Source organism: Mustela nivalis (assembly GCF_964662115.1).
Source record: "Mustela nivalis genome assembly, chromosome: 5".
In the NCBI taxonomy this organism is placed as follows: Eukaryota; Metazoa; Chordata; class Mammalia; order Carnivora; family Mustelidae; genus Mustela; species Mustela nivalis.
In genome coordinates this window covers 156,227,317-156,242,987 of record NC_139024.1, presented here as the reverse complement: position 1 = coordinate 156,242,987, position 15,671 = coordinate 156,227,317, and the positions used below count along the sequence as shown (strand labels likewise).

Below are 15,671 nucleotides of genomic sequence, written 5' to 3'. Positions count from 1 at the left end.
CCACTCCCCTTGGTAATATGTGTGACATTCCACAGGCACCCCTGACTGCCCTAAGAGAAGAACAAATAGTTAACTTGCAGAGATCATAGTCTTGCAAGGCAGGAGTCTCTCTTAGTTTATAAATGTCCTTGAGATTTACAACAAAGAAGTTACCTTATCAATAGCCCAATTTCCAAAGACACATAACTCAGTTTCTCAAGCCCTAACGTCACCCTCCCCTCCATAAAAAACCGAAGGAGACGGAGGTAGAAGGAAAAATAAATAAAGTTAAATTTCTTTTAAGACCTAAATCTCACTAACAAGGACGTTTGATAGCAGGAATGTAACATTCCACCAGGAGACTCCCAATTGTTAATGCCTCATTAGAGGGAAAGTGGCCTTGGCTTGATAGTAACCAGGCCTTCAATATCCTGATAGTCTTCTTTGCCCCAATAGCCCTTCTGAACACCCCTTTGTCCTCACCTACCCAACTCCTGTGTATATAACCAGCCACTCCTCACATGCCCGGGGCAGCAGCTCTTCCTGCCCACGGGTCCTGTCCCCGTGCTTTAATAAACCACCATTTTGCACCAAAGATGTCTTAAGAATTCTTTCTTTAGTCGTCAGCTCCGAACCTCACCCCACCAAACATGACTTAGGTTCTGGAACTTCATCAGAACCATTTCTTCGTTATGTTCTTATCTAAGATAAGAAAGTCTTTCCACTTCTGAAACAGCTAAGGTTATTTATAATCATATTACCTCTTATGTTGACCTTTTAAAATGACTTTATCCTTTAGAGCATTTTAAATTTACATAAAAATTGTATGGAAAGCACTAGGTTCCCATATCCCCTCTTCTCCCAACTTCAGAGATTTCCCTATTATTAATGTCTTGTGATACATTCATTACGATGGGGTGAACCAAGATTGATGCATTGTTACTACCTAAAGCCCCCAGTTTACCTTAGGATCTACTCTTTGCGTTGCACAGTTCAATGGATTTGCATAATGCATTAGTTGAATGACTAGTAGGCATTGCGATGTAGCATGAGGCTACTATTGACCTTCTGATGACGTGTCAGAAGGAGGATTATCAGGTCTCCGTGGACCACCAGCAACTGAAACTGTCAAAAGTGAAGCCCTGTGTAAGGGGGGGATTACTGTGCAGACGGTCCCTGACTTACAATGGTTCAACTGACAGTGGTGAAAAGCAATACACATTCAGTAGAAATCGTACTTTGACTTTTGATCTTCTCCCAGGCTGTGATGTGGGTGGGATCCTCTTTGGTGACGCCGGGCAGCAAGCCGCAGCGCCCGGTCAGCTATGGGATCACTAGGGCCAACCACCTACTCACTCACTAAAAACCATTCTGTCCCCACACAGCCATCCTGTTTCTGCTTTCAGTACAGTGTTCAGTGAACTGTGTGAGATGCTTCACACATTATTACAAAATAAGCTTTGTGTTAGATGACTGCCCAGCTCGAGGCTCATGTAAGCATCCTGAGCACATTTAAGGTGGGTGAAACCAAGCTACCATGTTCTGTAGGTTAAGTGTATTAAATGCATTTTTGACTTGTAGTATTTTCAATTTATGATGGGTTTATGGGGCCATAACCCCGTTGTAAGTCAAGAGAGATCTGTATTTGTAAATATTTTCTATTCGTTTCCCTTGTCCGTTGTTTTATATTTTGTCTTCCAGCCCGTTTCTGCCTTCTCTGTCCTTAACATTGTCCATGATTCTCACCAGCTATGAGTCTCTGCTTCTGTGAATCATTCGCTCTGCCCCTCTCTCCAAGTTCTGGGTCAGCAAGCTGCCCTGTGACCTCAATATTCGGATATAGCTAAGGAGAGTTACTGATTTTCAGACTGTTCAGGTTTTCTCTTGTTCTGAGGATGAGAGTGGTGAGTCCCAAACTTTTCACATGTGGGAGCACAAAGGGAAAGTCGTCTGTCACTTGGATACATAGGCAGCTACATATTGTTTCTGAGTAACTTGTGATCCTACTTAGTTAGCTGTTTACTATTTACTAGTTTGCTATTACTATTTATTATTTACTAGTTTGATATTTTTCCTCCTCAAATCAAATCCTTATGACATTTGCACCTAAAACTGGCTGAGATTTTCCAGTGGGCTCCCAGAAAATCAGCAAAGACTTGCTCTTTAATATTGTAAAAAGAAAGGTGTTAGAAATAATTAAATTTATTTGCTGTGTTACTATCGATCAGTTTCCTGAGAAGCGTTGTTAAATCAGAAGAGAGTGTAGCCTTCCCCCTGAGTCCATCAAGCAGCAAAGTGTGAGGGCAGAGTCCCCTAGACTTCCCTCACTTCTGACATTATTTGCAAGTTTTGAGGTTTCCCAAAAATACCTTTGGTTTGGATAACTTGCTAGAAGGTGTCACAGAACTCCTCAAAGCTATTATACTTACTGGTTATAGCTTATTACAAGGAAAAGACACAGATTAAAATCTGCCAAAAGAAAGTACACATAAAGCAGACCCTGACAGAGTTCCAAAATGGCGCTCCTGTTGTCCTCGGGGCCAGTTACCCTTGTGTGACAAGGCACAGAGTATTGTCAGTTTGAGAAGCTTGCCTAAACTTCCATGTCCAGAGTTTTTATTGGGGTTTCATTATATCGGCCTAAGCCCTTGATGCCCCGTGTGCTTGAACTCACTCTCCAGGCTGACTGATAGGGTAACAGAGCCCTCACCCTAAATCACAGGGTTGGTCTTTCTGACATGACTACCGCATGTGGCCATATCCACCCTAAAAAGATATTCTGTTGGATTATCTCCCAAGAGCTGAAGCAAGGGCCAGGCCTCTCTTTTTCGTGGGAAGGGATGGGCTCCTCTCCACACACTCAGCTAGAAGGGTATCTGGCAAAGAAAAGAATGGAAGTCATGCTATTTTTTTTTTTTTTTAAGAAACTAATAACAGCGGTAAAATAAAGGAAATGTTCAACCTTGTGGGGGTGGCGGGCAGGGGCCTGCCCCTGGGCTCCCAGGGAGGCTCTCCTCTAACATTTACCCAGGTCAGAATGACTCAGCAAAGCTGCAGAGCATGGGCTCTATTTCTGCCCCAGCACTTTGTACAACTATTTCCTTACAGAAAATAACCAAAAATGAGCTTTCCAAGCATAAAGATAAGAAAAATTTTTAAACCTTCCTGGCTCCTTGTTAAAGTCATATTGCCTTGCACATGCTGAAAACACAAGATGAAGTCTGTAACTTTCTGGACTGTTCATCATGATGATTTGTAACTTTAAAAATGTAAAAAAAAAATTTATAACCCTGTACTTTGAGATGTTCTTTCCCTGGAGCCCTCTTCTTTGTGAAGATTGTGTATCCTGGGCAGCTGACCTAACTTGGACTCAGATAAAAGTCTCTTCTTTGCTCTTTAAAAATCGGACCAGGGAGGACCTTTATACCTATGGATATCTGGAACCACAGGAACGTATTACCTAGGCAAAAAAAAAAAAAAAAAAAAAAATTAACAGGATTGTTACATGAAATAGAATTTGGAGGTGACAAAAGACAAAAAGTAGGCCATATTTGTAATGGGTAAATCCGCTTGTAGAGGTTTTTAAGGATCTGGGTCTTTTTAGTCTGCACCAGAAATAGAAATGGAAGCCAGGGGAAATAAACAAATAGTAAAGAGACCCAAAGGGCCAATATTGGAAGAAATGTTTCTTGTGGAACAATTTAAAATTGTATCACTCCATAAATAGTTTTTTTGTTTTGTTTTTGTTTTGTTTTGTTTTTTTTAATGACTGGACAGAGGGCTCCTGAGTGGTGCAGCTGGTTAAGCGCTGGAATCTTGGTTTCCCTCAGGTCATGATCTTGGGGTCTGGGGTCGGGAAATTTTTAAAAGTAGGCCATCTGGCCCTTTCTGATGGCAGTGTGAGGCCTAGAGGTGGGGGGTTGTTACTTTACAAGGGACCTAAACCAATTCTCCTTGTCAGCCAAGCATATATATGAATCCTCATTTAGCAGAAGCAAATGTCAACTCTAGAAAAGCCTTGAGTTGTAGTGTTTGAAATATCCAGTATTTTCACCTGGAACAATCAAAAGAAACATTTTTTTTTTTCCTCCTCCTCATTCCCCTCCAAACCACCTCACTTTTTCCTCCTTTCTTTGCTGTCTTCTTCTCCCCAAAGTCCTGAGTTTATGCCACTGCACCATTTTGAGACTCTATGGATATTTTAAAATATTTTCTACATGTCACATAATGGACTATGTAATTAAAAGTTTTTTTTTTAAAAGTCATGGTAATTGTCCTCGGTAAGCAAACTAGCAGAAAAGACAATTGTGTATATAAATACATCTTTTTTACAATGAGGTAAATGCAGACTTGATACTACAAATGATCTATAAGTAAGAAGGAAGAAACCATCAGATTTTTTTCCTGGAATGCACAGCAATCCCGTCCTGTACATGGAAGAATAGCATTCTAGGTAGAGAAAGGAGTCAAACAAGCCTCCTGATTTTTTATCTGCACTAGCAAATCTCTTCTTTGACCTTTGACTTTACATTCTTTAGTGAAAGAAACTGCCAGACAAAACACAACTCTCTTGTTAGTAGTATTCATTACTCAGTATCTATGTTTAACCTTCATTTTCCTAAAATAAATGAATTAAGTCAGTAAAACAAAAGAAACTCTCACCTCAAGGGGTTTGCGGGGAGCAAAGGACCAGAGGCCTCCCTGAGACCACAGGTAGAGAAAGTTTACCAAGAGGGAGAGTCGGGAGTTGAGTGGGGATACTAAAGAAACGAAAGCAGTTAGAATATAGTCCTTGTCCCAACTCCCCCATCCCCCCTACCCCCCAACTGCAGGAGCTTCTGATCCAGTGAGTGAGGGAGGAAAGCAAAGAGAAGCCTGAGCTAATGCCTGGGGGGCCTGGCCCAGCAGGCAAAGCTCACAGGGGAGCAAGGGGGTGGAGGGTGGGTAACACAGGCCCGTGGTCTCTGGGGGAGAAGTGAAGAGAAAGAGAAAAGAGCCAGGGCAAAATGAGGCTATTTCTCAAGAACCAAGGCCTTTGGGAACATGGACTATGAGCAGGGAAATGCTGATGGACATTAGGAGGTAGGAGAGAGTGAAGAGGACTCGGTAACAGGTGAACACAGGGACACAGAGAAGAAGGAATCAGAAATGAATCCCTTGCAGAGATGAGCACAGCATTATACTAAGTAAAAGTCTAACGCAGAAGGCCCCAGACTGTATGGCCCCATTTACTCAAAATTCTAGAAAAGGCAACAGGATAGCAATGGAAAGCACATCAGTGGTGGCCAGGTAAGGCGCGCCAGGAAGGACGGAAGGACGGATCCCGCAAGCGAAGGAGGAGACTCAGGGGAGGGTATGAGATCTTCGTCTCATACAGGGTTTGTGATGACCCGGACCAAGTAGGGCCTCCTCACAGATGGGCCCGGGATAAGCCCCAGAAGCCGGGAATGTGCTGCCTCGCAGAGCGAAAGGGACTTCGCGGACAAGCTAAGCGTCAGGATCTGGAAATAGGAAGGTCATTACGCAGGGGGTCCAATATAATGACAGGGTCCTTTGAAAGATGGAAGAGAGGCCTTAGAGTCAGAAACGAAAATGTGACAACAGAAGCAAAGACCAAAGTCCTTCACTAGCGGACTTGGGAGGCAGAAGGTGACGAGGAGCCAGGGAATGTGGGCAGGCTCTAGAAGGTGGAACAGGCGAGAGAAAGGACTCTTGCCCAGAGCGTCCAGAAGACCACGGCCCAGCCAGCAGCCTGATTTCAGTGCGGGAGAGTCACTTTAGGCCCCGGCCTAGAGAACCCTAAGACAACAATTTTGTGCTGTTTTAAGCCACTAAGTTGGTGAAACTTACTAAAAAGGAGACATGAGGAAACTGCAGTGCTGTTTTCTGTTTTGAACAACTCCACAGAAGCCGGTGTGATCAGAGTCATTGCAGGGTTGTCACATCAGGCCACGGAAGCTAGGGACAGCCTAGTCCCTGTAGGTCAGAGACTCCCAGAGCAGGCAGCATTTACCCCTGGCGACACTTCTTTGCACCTCTGACAAGTTTACTGTCACACTGTTTCCTCACATGCCGCTTGGTCAGGCCTTAACTGGGGTCATAAATAACATCGCATCAGGTGTCAGCTTCATGAAAATGATGGATCGTGTCTTCTGTTGAAACACGTGCTGATATGAGGCCTTTTTCTCCTTGCTCTCTGAGGGTGCTTCTGGGGACACACCCACAGAGAGGTCTTTGCCATGGTTCTTCCCTCTGTCCCCACAGGTCTTGGACTGTGTGTATCTACGACCTTCTTCCTGCCCTCCAGGCCACTGCTGAAATGCCACCTGCCAGAGAGGGGGCCTTCCCTAACAGCCCCACCTAATACAGCACCCAGACATACCTTGGGATCTCCTCTCCCCCATCCTGTTTTTAGTTTGCTCTATAAAACTGCATCTACTTATGTAGCTGTCACTGTGGATTCCTCCCAACTAGAACTTACCTTCCAAGCCCAGAGACTTCCTCTTTCTCAGTCACTGCAGTGACCTTGCCTTGAAACACACCTGGCAGGAAACGTGGCGTTACATGTTTGTTACATGACCGCATTGGAGGAAAAAAGCACAAGAGAGGGAGTGGCTTGAAGTTTGATGGTTTTCTCACATGTTGCTGTGACAGACCTACGGGATTGCCTGGCTCGGGGTTCAAAGGGAAAGACAGGGCGGCGGGGGGAGAAATGGTACCTGGTCATCAGTATCTACAGAGAGGTCATGATCAAGGGCATGACTGTAATACAGAGAATGTGTATATGATCAGGAGGACAGAACTGTCAGGAATATCATACTGAAGGAACAGAAGAGGAGAGCCCCAGAGACAGAATAAATCCGGGAGAGACTGGATCCAAGCAGAGTAACCTTGAATCATCCAGGGCAGATCCAGCGTCAGAATGAATGTAGTTGTCCAAATAGGACTTGTCTTATTTTCTGATGAAAATACATACCCAGTCACCCCACCTGATGTTTGACTGCTGGAGGCTGGCTGGTGAGACTCAAATCACAGTAAGATTTCACAGGTGGAATTCAGCAACCTCACCGCGCCCTGTGGCATCCGATCGAAGTTGCTCTTTCCCGGTTCGGGGGCGGTTTCCGCACCTCCCCGAGCTCCGGTCGCTGACCCCAGAGCTGACCCCTGGAGGTGGCCTGGGGAGCTGACCCAGGAGATGACCCCGGAGCTGACCAAACCACCGTAGAGCTCAGGACCCGGGTTTTCCGCTCCCCTGCGCAGTTCCCTAAGAGCTGAGAACTCCTTTAAAGAAAGCAGCGGGTAATGGCTGAGGGGTTCCTCTGAAGGTGTGCAATGTCTTTAGCGTCTCAGGTGGAGGAGAACTTCCTTGGGTAAATTCCATTTGCCTCCTCTGGTCTGTGGTTTCTTCCAGTTTGAAAACTACCCAAAGCCCTCCTTCATCGTGGGCATATCCGCGGTCTCAGCATGGAAAATAAAATGCCCTCCTTCCAGCTTTTTCTTCGAAGAGGAGGGGGGAAAATGCATTAGAATAAGAATCTGAAATCGCGCTTTCTGCCCGTGGACACTGCCGAGTAAGCATCGTTAAAGTCTCCCCCTCCCACTGCATTATGTCTAAGTCATAGTCTTCCAAAGAGCCTGAACAGCTGCAGAAGCTCTTCATCGGAGGTCTGAGCTTTGAAACAACCGATGAGAGTCTGAGGAGCCATTTTGAGCAATGGGGAACACTTACGGACTGTGTGGTAATGAGAGATCTGAACACCAAGCGCTCCAGAGGCTTTGGGTTTGTCACAAAGGCCACTGTGGAGGAGGTGGATGAATGCAAGGCCACACAAGGTGGATGGAAGAGTTGTGGAGCCAAAAAGGGCTGTCTCAAGAGAAGATTCTCAAAGACCTGGTGCCCACTTAACTGTGAGAAAGATTTTTGTTGGTGGCATTAAAGAAGACACTGAAGAACATCATCTAAGAGATTATTTTGAACAGTATGGGAAAATCGAAGTGATTGAGATCATGACTGACCGAGGAAGTGGCAAAAAGAGGGGGTTTGCTTTTGTAACATTTGATGACCATGATTCTGTAGACAAGATTGTCATTCAAAAATACCATACTGTGAATGGCCACAACTGTGAAGTAAGGAAAGTGCTCTCCAAGCAAGAGATGGCTAGTGCTTCATCCAGCCAAAGAGGTCGAAGTGGTTCTGGAAACTTTGGTGGTGGTCGTGGAGGTGGTTTTGGTGGGAATGATAACTTTGGTCGCGGAGGAAACTTCAGTGGTCGAGGTGGCTTTGGTGGCCGTCGAGGTGGTGGTGGATATGGTGGCAGTGGGGATGGCTATAACGGATTTGGTAATGATGGAAGCAACTTTGGAGGTGGCGGAAGCTATAATGATTTTGGCAATTACAACAATAAAATCCTCAAATTTTGGACCCATGAAAGGAGGCAATTTTGGAGGCGGAAGCTCTGGCCCTTATGGTGGTGGAGGCCAATACTTCGCCAAACCACGAAACCAAGGTGGCTATGGTGGTTCCAGCAGCAGCAGCAGCAGCAGCTATGGCAGTGGCAGAGGGTTTTAATTACTGCCAGGAAACAAAGCTTAGCAGGAGAGGAGAGCCAGAGAAGTGACAGGGAAGCTACAGGTTACAACAGATTTGTGAACTCAGCCAAGCACAGTGGTGGCAGGGCCTCGCTGCTACAAAGAAGACATGTTTTAGACAATACTCATGTGTATGGGCAAAAAAAAACAAGAGGACTGTATTTGTGACTAATTGTATAACAGGTTATTTTAGTTTCTGTTCTGTGGAAAGTGTAAAGCATTCCAACAAAGGGTTTTAATGTAGTTTGTTTTTTTTTTTTTTTGCACCCATGCTGTTGATTGCTAAATGTAATAGTCTGATCATGAGGCTGAATAAATGTGTCTTTAAAAAAAAAAAAGAATCTGAAATCGCAAAGGGAAGAAAACATGCTCCAGGTGAGGCTCGAACTCACAACCTCGGCATCACCCGCACATATACTGCTGTATAAGTACCGCGCGCTAACCGATTGCGCCACTGGAGCATGCTTTCCCCGCGGCGCCGGCGCGCGCTCTACGGAGCCTCGGGCCAGGGCGCGCCGGTCCCCGCGCCGCCGCGGAAGCGCGCCGAGCCCCGGGACCGCCCCCCGCACCTGCCGCCCGCGGGGCTGCGGCGCCGAGCCGGGGCTGTCTGCTCGCCTCCCTGCCTCCGACCGGGGAGAGCGCAGTGCTTCTTCCCCCTAGGCCACCGGCGACCCGGGACGCGCCCTTTAGGCGCCCGGAGCAACGGCGGAGGAGCGAGCGCGCGCGGACTCCGGCTCCCTCCGCCTTCGCCGCAAGAAGGGAAACGCGTCCGTGGAAGGCGCCAGCCGTGTGGCCAAGGCGCGGCGGCTCGGGGATGCTCCCAGAGGCCCCGGGACCCCGGGAGCCGAGTCCGCCAGCCCCGGCTCCGCGCGGCCCCGGGCGGCACCCCGCAGCTGGGCCTCCCGTCGCCCATGTCCTCCCGGGCCTGCCTGAAAGCCGCGATCCGAGGCAGAGCCGGCTGCTCGGCCACGAGCTGCAGGCAACCTACCGGATCGTGACCTCTCCTCGTTCGTGCCGCGGGTCACCGTGGCCAAGGCGGTGTCTGTCCACACCCCCTCCCCCGCGCCCCTGCACCTGTCTCGGTCTCGCCGCCGCGCCCGCCCCTGATCCTCGCCCCCTCCCCGGGGCCTCTCGGGAGAAAGGCCAGTTGTGGGCATTTCTCCGTTTGCTTACTTAGTCGTCTGATTCGGGCCTGGGGACACGGCAGCTGTCAAAGCGCATACACCTAAGATCCGAAGCCTTTTGGCTTTTATGGACTAATTGCCGTGAACTGGAAGGAGATAGCCTGCCTGTTCTTGAACACCTAGTGCCCATCAAACAGGACTGGGAGTGATTGACCAGCCCTACCTGGAAGGAGAAGCTCTCTCCTTTCAGACACACGGAGAGTGGGGCAGGGGAGGGAAGAGGTCTCCGCCCCTTTCGCCGCTGTACCGGCATCTTTCCGAGTATTAACGCCCTAACATGACGAGCAGCGAGCAGCACCATAAGCTCCTGGGTGGATGGCCGCCGCACCGGAGGGTTTCCTCCAACATCCCCATCACACAGTCCTGGAGAGACACCGAGGGCGCCTGGACCTCTAGCGATCATTCCGTCTAAATAAGAACCCTGGCAGTTACCCCCTGGACAGAGCTTACCGAGGCCAGGCACCGTTCGAAGAGAGTTATGTAAATCTCTTAAATCTCTAACAGCACTCACGGGCCTATGCTCCAAATCCGGATCTGGATAGGAGTCAGTATCTAGGGAATTATTGTTCTTAAGGGATGAAACCTGCCATGACTCGAAGTGTCACTGGGGATTAAACGGACTTTCATCAGAGAAGACACGTCTGTCACACAACGTGGGCAGTAGGGCATGAAATCGTGTTCACGGAGGAAAAAGCGGAGAGCTAAATACTTGGAATAGTTAATGTTAAAAAAAGAATAACCATCTCTGACCTCCATCTACTCTTCTAGGGAAGCCTGGCCTGTATGGACCACATCACCGGCCCCCTGCCCTCTGCCTTCAGCTGGATTTTCATGGTGGGAGCACTAGAAGGAGATCAGAATGAGAGAGGACACAGAAGTTGGAGTGTTCGTTTTTCGGCATTCTTTTCTGGGGGTCAACACGGCCTGGTTCATCCAAGTGGATCTTTCCTTCTCGTTCCAATAACGGCTTCCTTCCTCTTTCCTTCAGCCCTTGGGATACTAACCACTTGATATCAGTAGCCCTGTACTCTGCCTTTCCCCCCAACCTGCCCACACCTTTTTAAAGTAGCCCCTTTCTAAAATCCTTCTAAAAATACCCCATTGCAAAGTTCTCTGTATCCTCTTGATTGCCTGATTGACAGAAACCATGATGGAATTCATAATTATGAATGACTGACCATAGTTTGTGAGATAGTTTATAATATTATGTTTTGAATGGGGGAATAAACATGGAATAAACATATTTTTGTAATTGATGGGGTTCAGAACACACTACCTCAAAATATGGCAACTTAGCAAATTAAATATTTTAAGGTGAAGGAGTCTGAGAAAATGTGAAAAGCAGGAAGGTCACTCTGACCCACTCCTGCCTCTCTCCCCTGAAGCAGATCATAAAACTCTCATGTAAGAGGTACCCTGAGGAAAGAGGCACCCTTCTGTCCAAAGACAAAGGGACTCCAAGAAATTCCTTCCAGATTACTAGACTTACCTTGTATACTTTGGCCTATCATAGCTCCCCACAACAGTCCTCTCTTGGTCCAACTCAGCATAGAAATACTCAGCTTTAACCACTTCCTTGTGTTTTCATTTCCTTATAAAGGCTCTCACGTCCCATAAACCTCCTATCAAGTAAACATGTATGCTTCCTTCCTGTTAAACTGTGTCAGTTTAATTTTCAGACCCAGCCAGGGACCCTAAGAGAGTCCAGGAAAACTTTTTTCCCTTCCCTACATAATAGTAATGCAAATACAGGGAAACCATTGGACCGTTGACCTACTCTTCAGGAAGAGGATAGAGATTTGCTAACAACTGAAATGCCCTATTAAAGTCATCTCAGACACTGACTACAGGGAATGCTCAAATTCTTTCTCAAAAAGATGATTCTGAAGACTCCATGATTCAAGGTTCTCATGATTCTGCTCTGGAAAGAATGTGATATGGCTGAGCTCCATTTGCGATTTGAGAAAAATGATGTATTTTTATAACCTGAGAATAATGCCGTTTACCTGTGGGTGTATCTTCTCTCCACAAATCTTTAGGCCATATTAATAACATGAATATGCTAAAATAACATTTTACATATTTATTTATTCATTTTAGAGACAGCATGAGCAGCAGGAGGGACGGAAGGAGAGGGAGAGACTCCCCGCTGAGCATGAATCCCAGTGTGGATCCCGGGGCTCCATCTCAGGACCTGAGATCATGACCAGAGCCAAAATCAAGAGTCAGTGACTCAAATGACTGAGCCACCTAGGTGCCCCTGAAATAACATTTTAAACATCCCAGGACTTGGCTGCCATGTGCTTCTGGGGCACAAAACTCTCCAACCCCATTTATTCCATGTTTTTAGAACAGTGGTTTCCCAGAGGAACTGGAAAATTGCCTAAAACCATACCCATGAATAGTCTGACCCCCAGAGATCGAGTTCATTAGTTTGGGATGGATCCCGGAAACCAACATTTTTAAAAAGCTCCAGTTGATTCTAATAATCATAGGCCCTCCCTGTCTTTTAATCTAAGGAATCAAAGAAAAATAAGGAAAACTGTTTGGATCCCTCTCAAGTACTCAGAGTGGAGAAAAGGCTGAAGTTATACATGCATTTGAAAAAAGTCATCCAAAGAATGAATAATTTAAGAGCACCAGTCTAAAAGGAAAGTTGAGGAATTGAAGCAGATGGCCAGGTTTTCTCTGTACACACCCCCGGGTACTTCACAGAATGTGTTAATTAGGCAGAAACTGAAAACAGTCATTAGTATTCTCCAACTTGGAAACTTGTAGGTTGGCAGTGGGAGGTGGGAGCTGCAGCCTGGGGGTGGGCTGCGCAATACCTTCTGGCCTGGAAGCCCATCCCCCCCCCAACACCAATAAGGGGTACTTCCCACAAGATGGAAGAACTGCCAAAACTCATTCTTCTGCCATCCTCTCTTCAGGATTAAGTTAGGAGAGTCTTAGAGGAAGAATTATCCAGAATGAATAACCTCTGGCAGTCAACCAACCCTTGGGAGGTCACAAAGAACAATGGAAAATAATGTGGAAATATGGGCCAGTGACCAAAGAGATGCCCAGAAAGTCTATGGCCCTCTCCAGCACTCCGGAGAGAGCAGCATCACGTACAAGACCAAAAGAACCCTAAGATCCTCTCTCTCTCTCTCTCTCTCTGTCTCTCCATTTTCTGCCACTCTCAGCAGAATGGATGTCTTGCATTCTGTTTTCCGTGCCCACAGCTCCTGGATCCAAACCTGACACAGGTGAATCCCTGGGTAGTAGCTTGGTCATAGTCTTATGCTCTGGCTGAGGAAACAAAATTAACTTAAAGAGGACAGAAATGAATGGCAATGACGATGGTAGAGCAAAGACAAGAAAGTGAGTAAAGAGGTCATTACAGAATTGACAGATGAGAAGCAGCAAGCAAAGTCGCTGCCGCCCTTCCAAACACTGAATGTGCGACAAAACAAGCTTAGTGAAAGTTTCAGAGAATTCACTGGAAAAAGACAAATACCTAAAAGAGAACGGAGATCTAAAGTCAACCTGTCTGCAGTAGAAAAAAAAAAAAAATAAGTGAACTAAGAATTAAAACCTCAATAAAAATATTTGTAAAGGGATAGCTGGGTGGCTCAGTCGGTTAAGTGCCTGCCTTTGGCTCAGGTCTTGATGCTGGGGGTCTTGGGATCTAGTCCAAGGTCAGGCTCCTTGCTCAGCGGGGAGCCTGCTGTCCCACTCCCTCTGCCCCCTCCCCTGCCATTCCACTACCCCCTGCTCTATGCAGGCTTTCTCTCTGTACTGTCTGGGTAGGCAGTTAGTTTAGGCTCTCAGGGGATGCCCAGAGGCCAGCAAGGAGGAGGCCACAGCTGGCTGTGGGGAAGGTCAGAAGTCCCGCGAGAAGCCGGACCCCACCAGACAGGCCCAAGACGGCGGCGCCACGACCAGAACCCCCTGAGCTGGTGAGGAGGAAACCCCCCCAAATCCTGCTCGCGAGAAATGTTGATCCCAAGCAACGAATATTCCACCCTCTTGTTAACTGTCGGTAAGTGAACCTCAAGGCGCACAGCTCTCTCTCTCACCTGCGCTCACATCTGAGAATGTGTCTTCGCTTTAATAAAATTCCCCGCTTGTATCCCTGTGCATTGTGCTGTGTCTGTCCTCAAATTACTTCCCATGAGGAGACCCAGAGCCTTAAGCGCCATCTTGGAGGTGGGCTGGTGGCCTCAGGGTCTGGGGTCTCCCCAGGTCACCGGGCAGCGGGCTCTGAGCTACTGTCCTGAGTCATCATTCTCAGATGCTACCAGCTGTACAGGCCTAGGAGGAAACTCAGAATGATGCACTTTCTTGCCTCCCCCCCTGGAGTGGGAGCAGAGCGTCTTTGGCTCACCCAGATGCAAGGTGAGACACAGAACATGAGTATGATGTCGGAAAGACCTTATTAGGGTTTGAAGCCCATGGCCAAGAAAGAATTCTTGAGACGTCTTTGGTGCAAAATAGATTTATTGATGCACGGAAACAGGACCTGTGGGCAGAAAGAGCTGCTGCCCCGGTGTTGTGGGGGTGGTGATTATAGACTATGGGACTGGGGAGGTAAGGAAAAGGGAGGTTTGGAAAGAGCTTTCATGTATTGAAGAAGACACACAGGATACCAGAGGCTTTGCTCTTTGTGAAGTTCAGGTTGTTTTTCCTTTCAGTAAGGCATTAACAGTGAGTCAGTTGGGAGCTTCCTGGAGGAACATTACAGTCACACTCCTGCTATCACACGTCCTTATCAATGAGCTTTAGGTTTAGAAGAAATTTAACTTTATTTACATTTCCCTCTGCCTCAGCCTCCCTCAATTTTAGGGAGGAAGGGTGATGTTAGGGCTTCAGGAACGGAGTTCTGGGTCTCTGGAAATTAGGCTGTTGGTAAGAAAGCCCTTTCCTTGTAAATCACTAGGATATTTGTAAACTGAGGGAGACTCAGGTCTGGAAGGATCATGGTCTCTACAAGTTAGCTGTTTGTTCTTCCTTTAGGGCAACCAGGAGTGCCTGAGGATGTCACACATACCCATGGTGGGGGAGGGGGTTGCAGGGTGTCAGCTTCTGCTTTGTCCTCAACTTGCCTTCTGTGTTCTCATCACCCCTAACCCCCCACACTGTTCATATATATATATATATATATATATGAACTACTGCGTTATGTAGAAAATATTACACAGCAGGCATCTGGAATAGTATCCAATCTAGAATATATAAAACCCCATAAAGAAAACTCAAGGAGTTCACCACCATGCCATTCTTCAGGTGCCAAGATCTCCTGATCTTCTTTCTTTTCATATCTTCGTCTCCCATGTAATGCCAAGATTTGTAGACATACTTGGTGGGACGCTACGGACAGCATCTACATGCTCCTTTCTCTCTATTAGTTTTTATATTTTCACTTCTCATCAGCCCCGTGAGTAAGAGTTTACTGTGAAGGTGGGTTCTAGAAGTCAGAGTCACTGAAGTCACAGTTTTTAGACTTGACCTCAGGCACCGTGAAGTGGGAATGGGTAACAGGACATCCAGATAGAAGGACATGGAAAACCAAATTTGCTCGTTGGGCCTGCGTATCCCGTGGATGCTTGAGGTCCTTGCCCCTCAGTGCCGCCATCATTGACGGATGTCTATTTTGCCAAGTGTGCTACATTTTTAAAAATCTAATTTATATTTCCTAAACCCTTATTAAATTTAATTAAAAATTTTTATTAAAATACGATACATTCTTCAACTCACTCAGGAAATATTTACCGACTGCTTACTAGGTGCTGAGCATTACTGTAGAAGCTATGGCATATGATCCTAGCCACCAGACAAGAACACCTGCGCTCGGCTGTCTTACACTCCAATATGGGATACAGACAGTATAGGAGATGGACCACTAAAATACACATCCTATTCTATTTTGGTAAGTAT

At 46.8% G+C, this 15,671-nt stretch overlaps 1 protein-coding gene across 2 annotated transcripts in view; it reads left to right on the top strand.

The window, feature by feature from the left end:
• The window catches only part of LOC309865336 (uncharacterized protein), a 48,606-nt gene that overhangs the window by 13,633 nt on the left and 19,302 nt on the right, over positions 1-15,671 (top strand). Inside the window, exons 1-2 of one of the 2 annotated variants that reach the window (XM_082731609.1) lie at positions 1,780-1,883; positions 6,244-8,890. The exons of the other annotated variant lie outside the window; for it this stretch is intronic. Coding sequence (XP_082587735.1) covers positions 7,792-8,736 — 945 coding nt within the window. The 5' untranslated portion in view covers positions 1,780-1,883; positions 6,244-7,791 and the 3' untranslated portion in view covers positions 8,737-8,890. Of the gene's footprint in view, positions 1-1,779; positions 1,884-6,243; positions 8,891-15,671 lie in introns of those variants that run through there. 2 annotated transcript variants of the gene reach the window in all.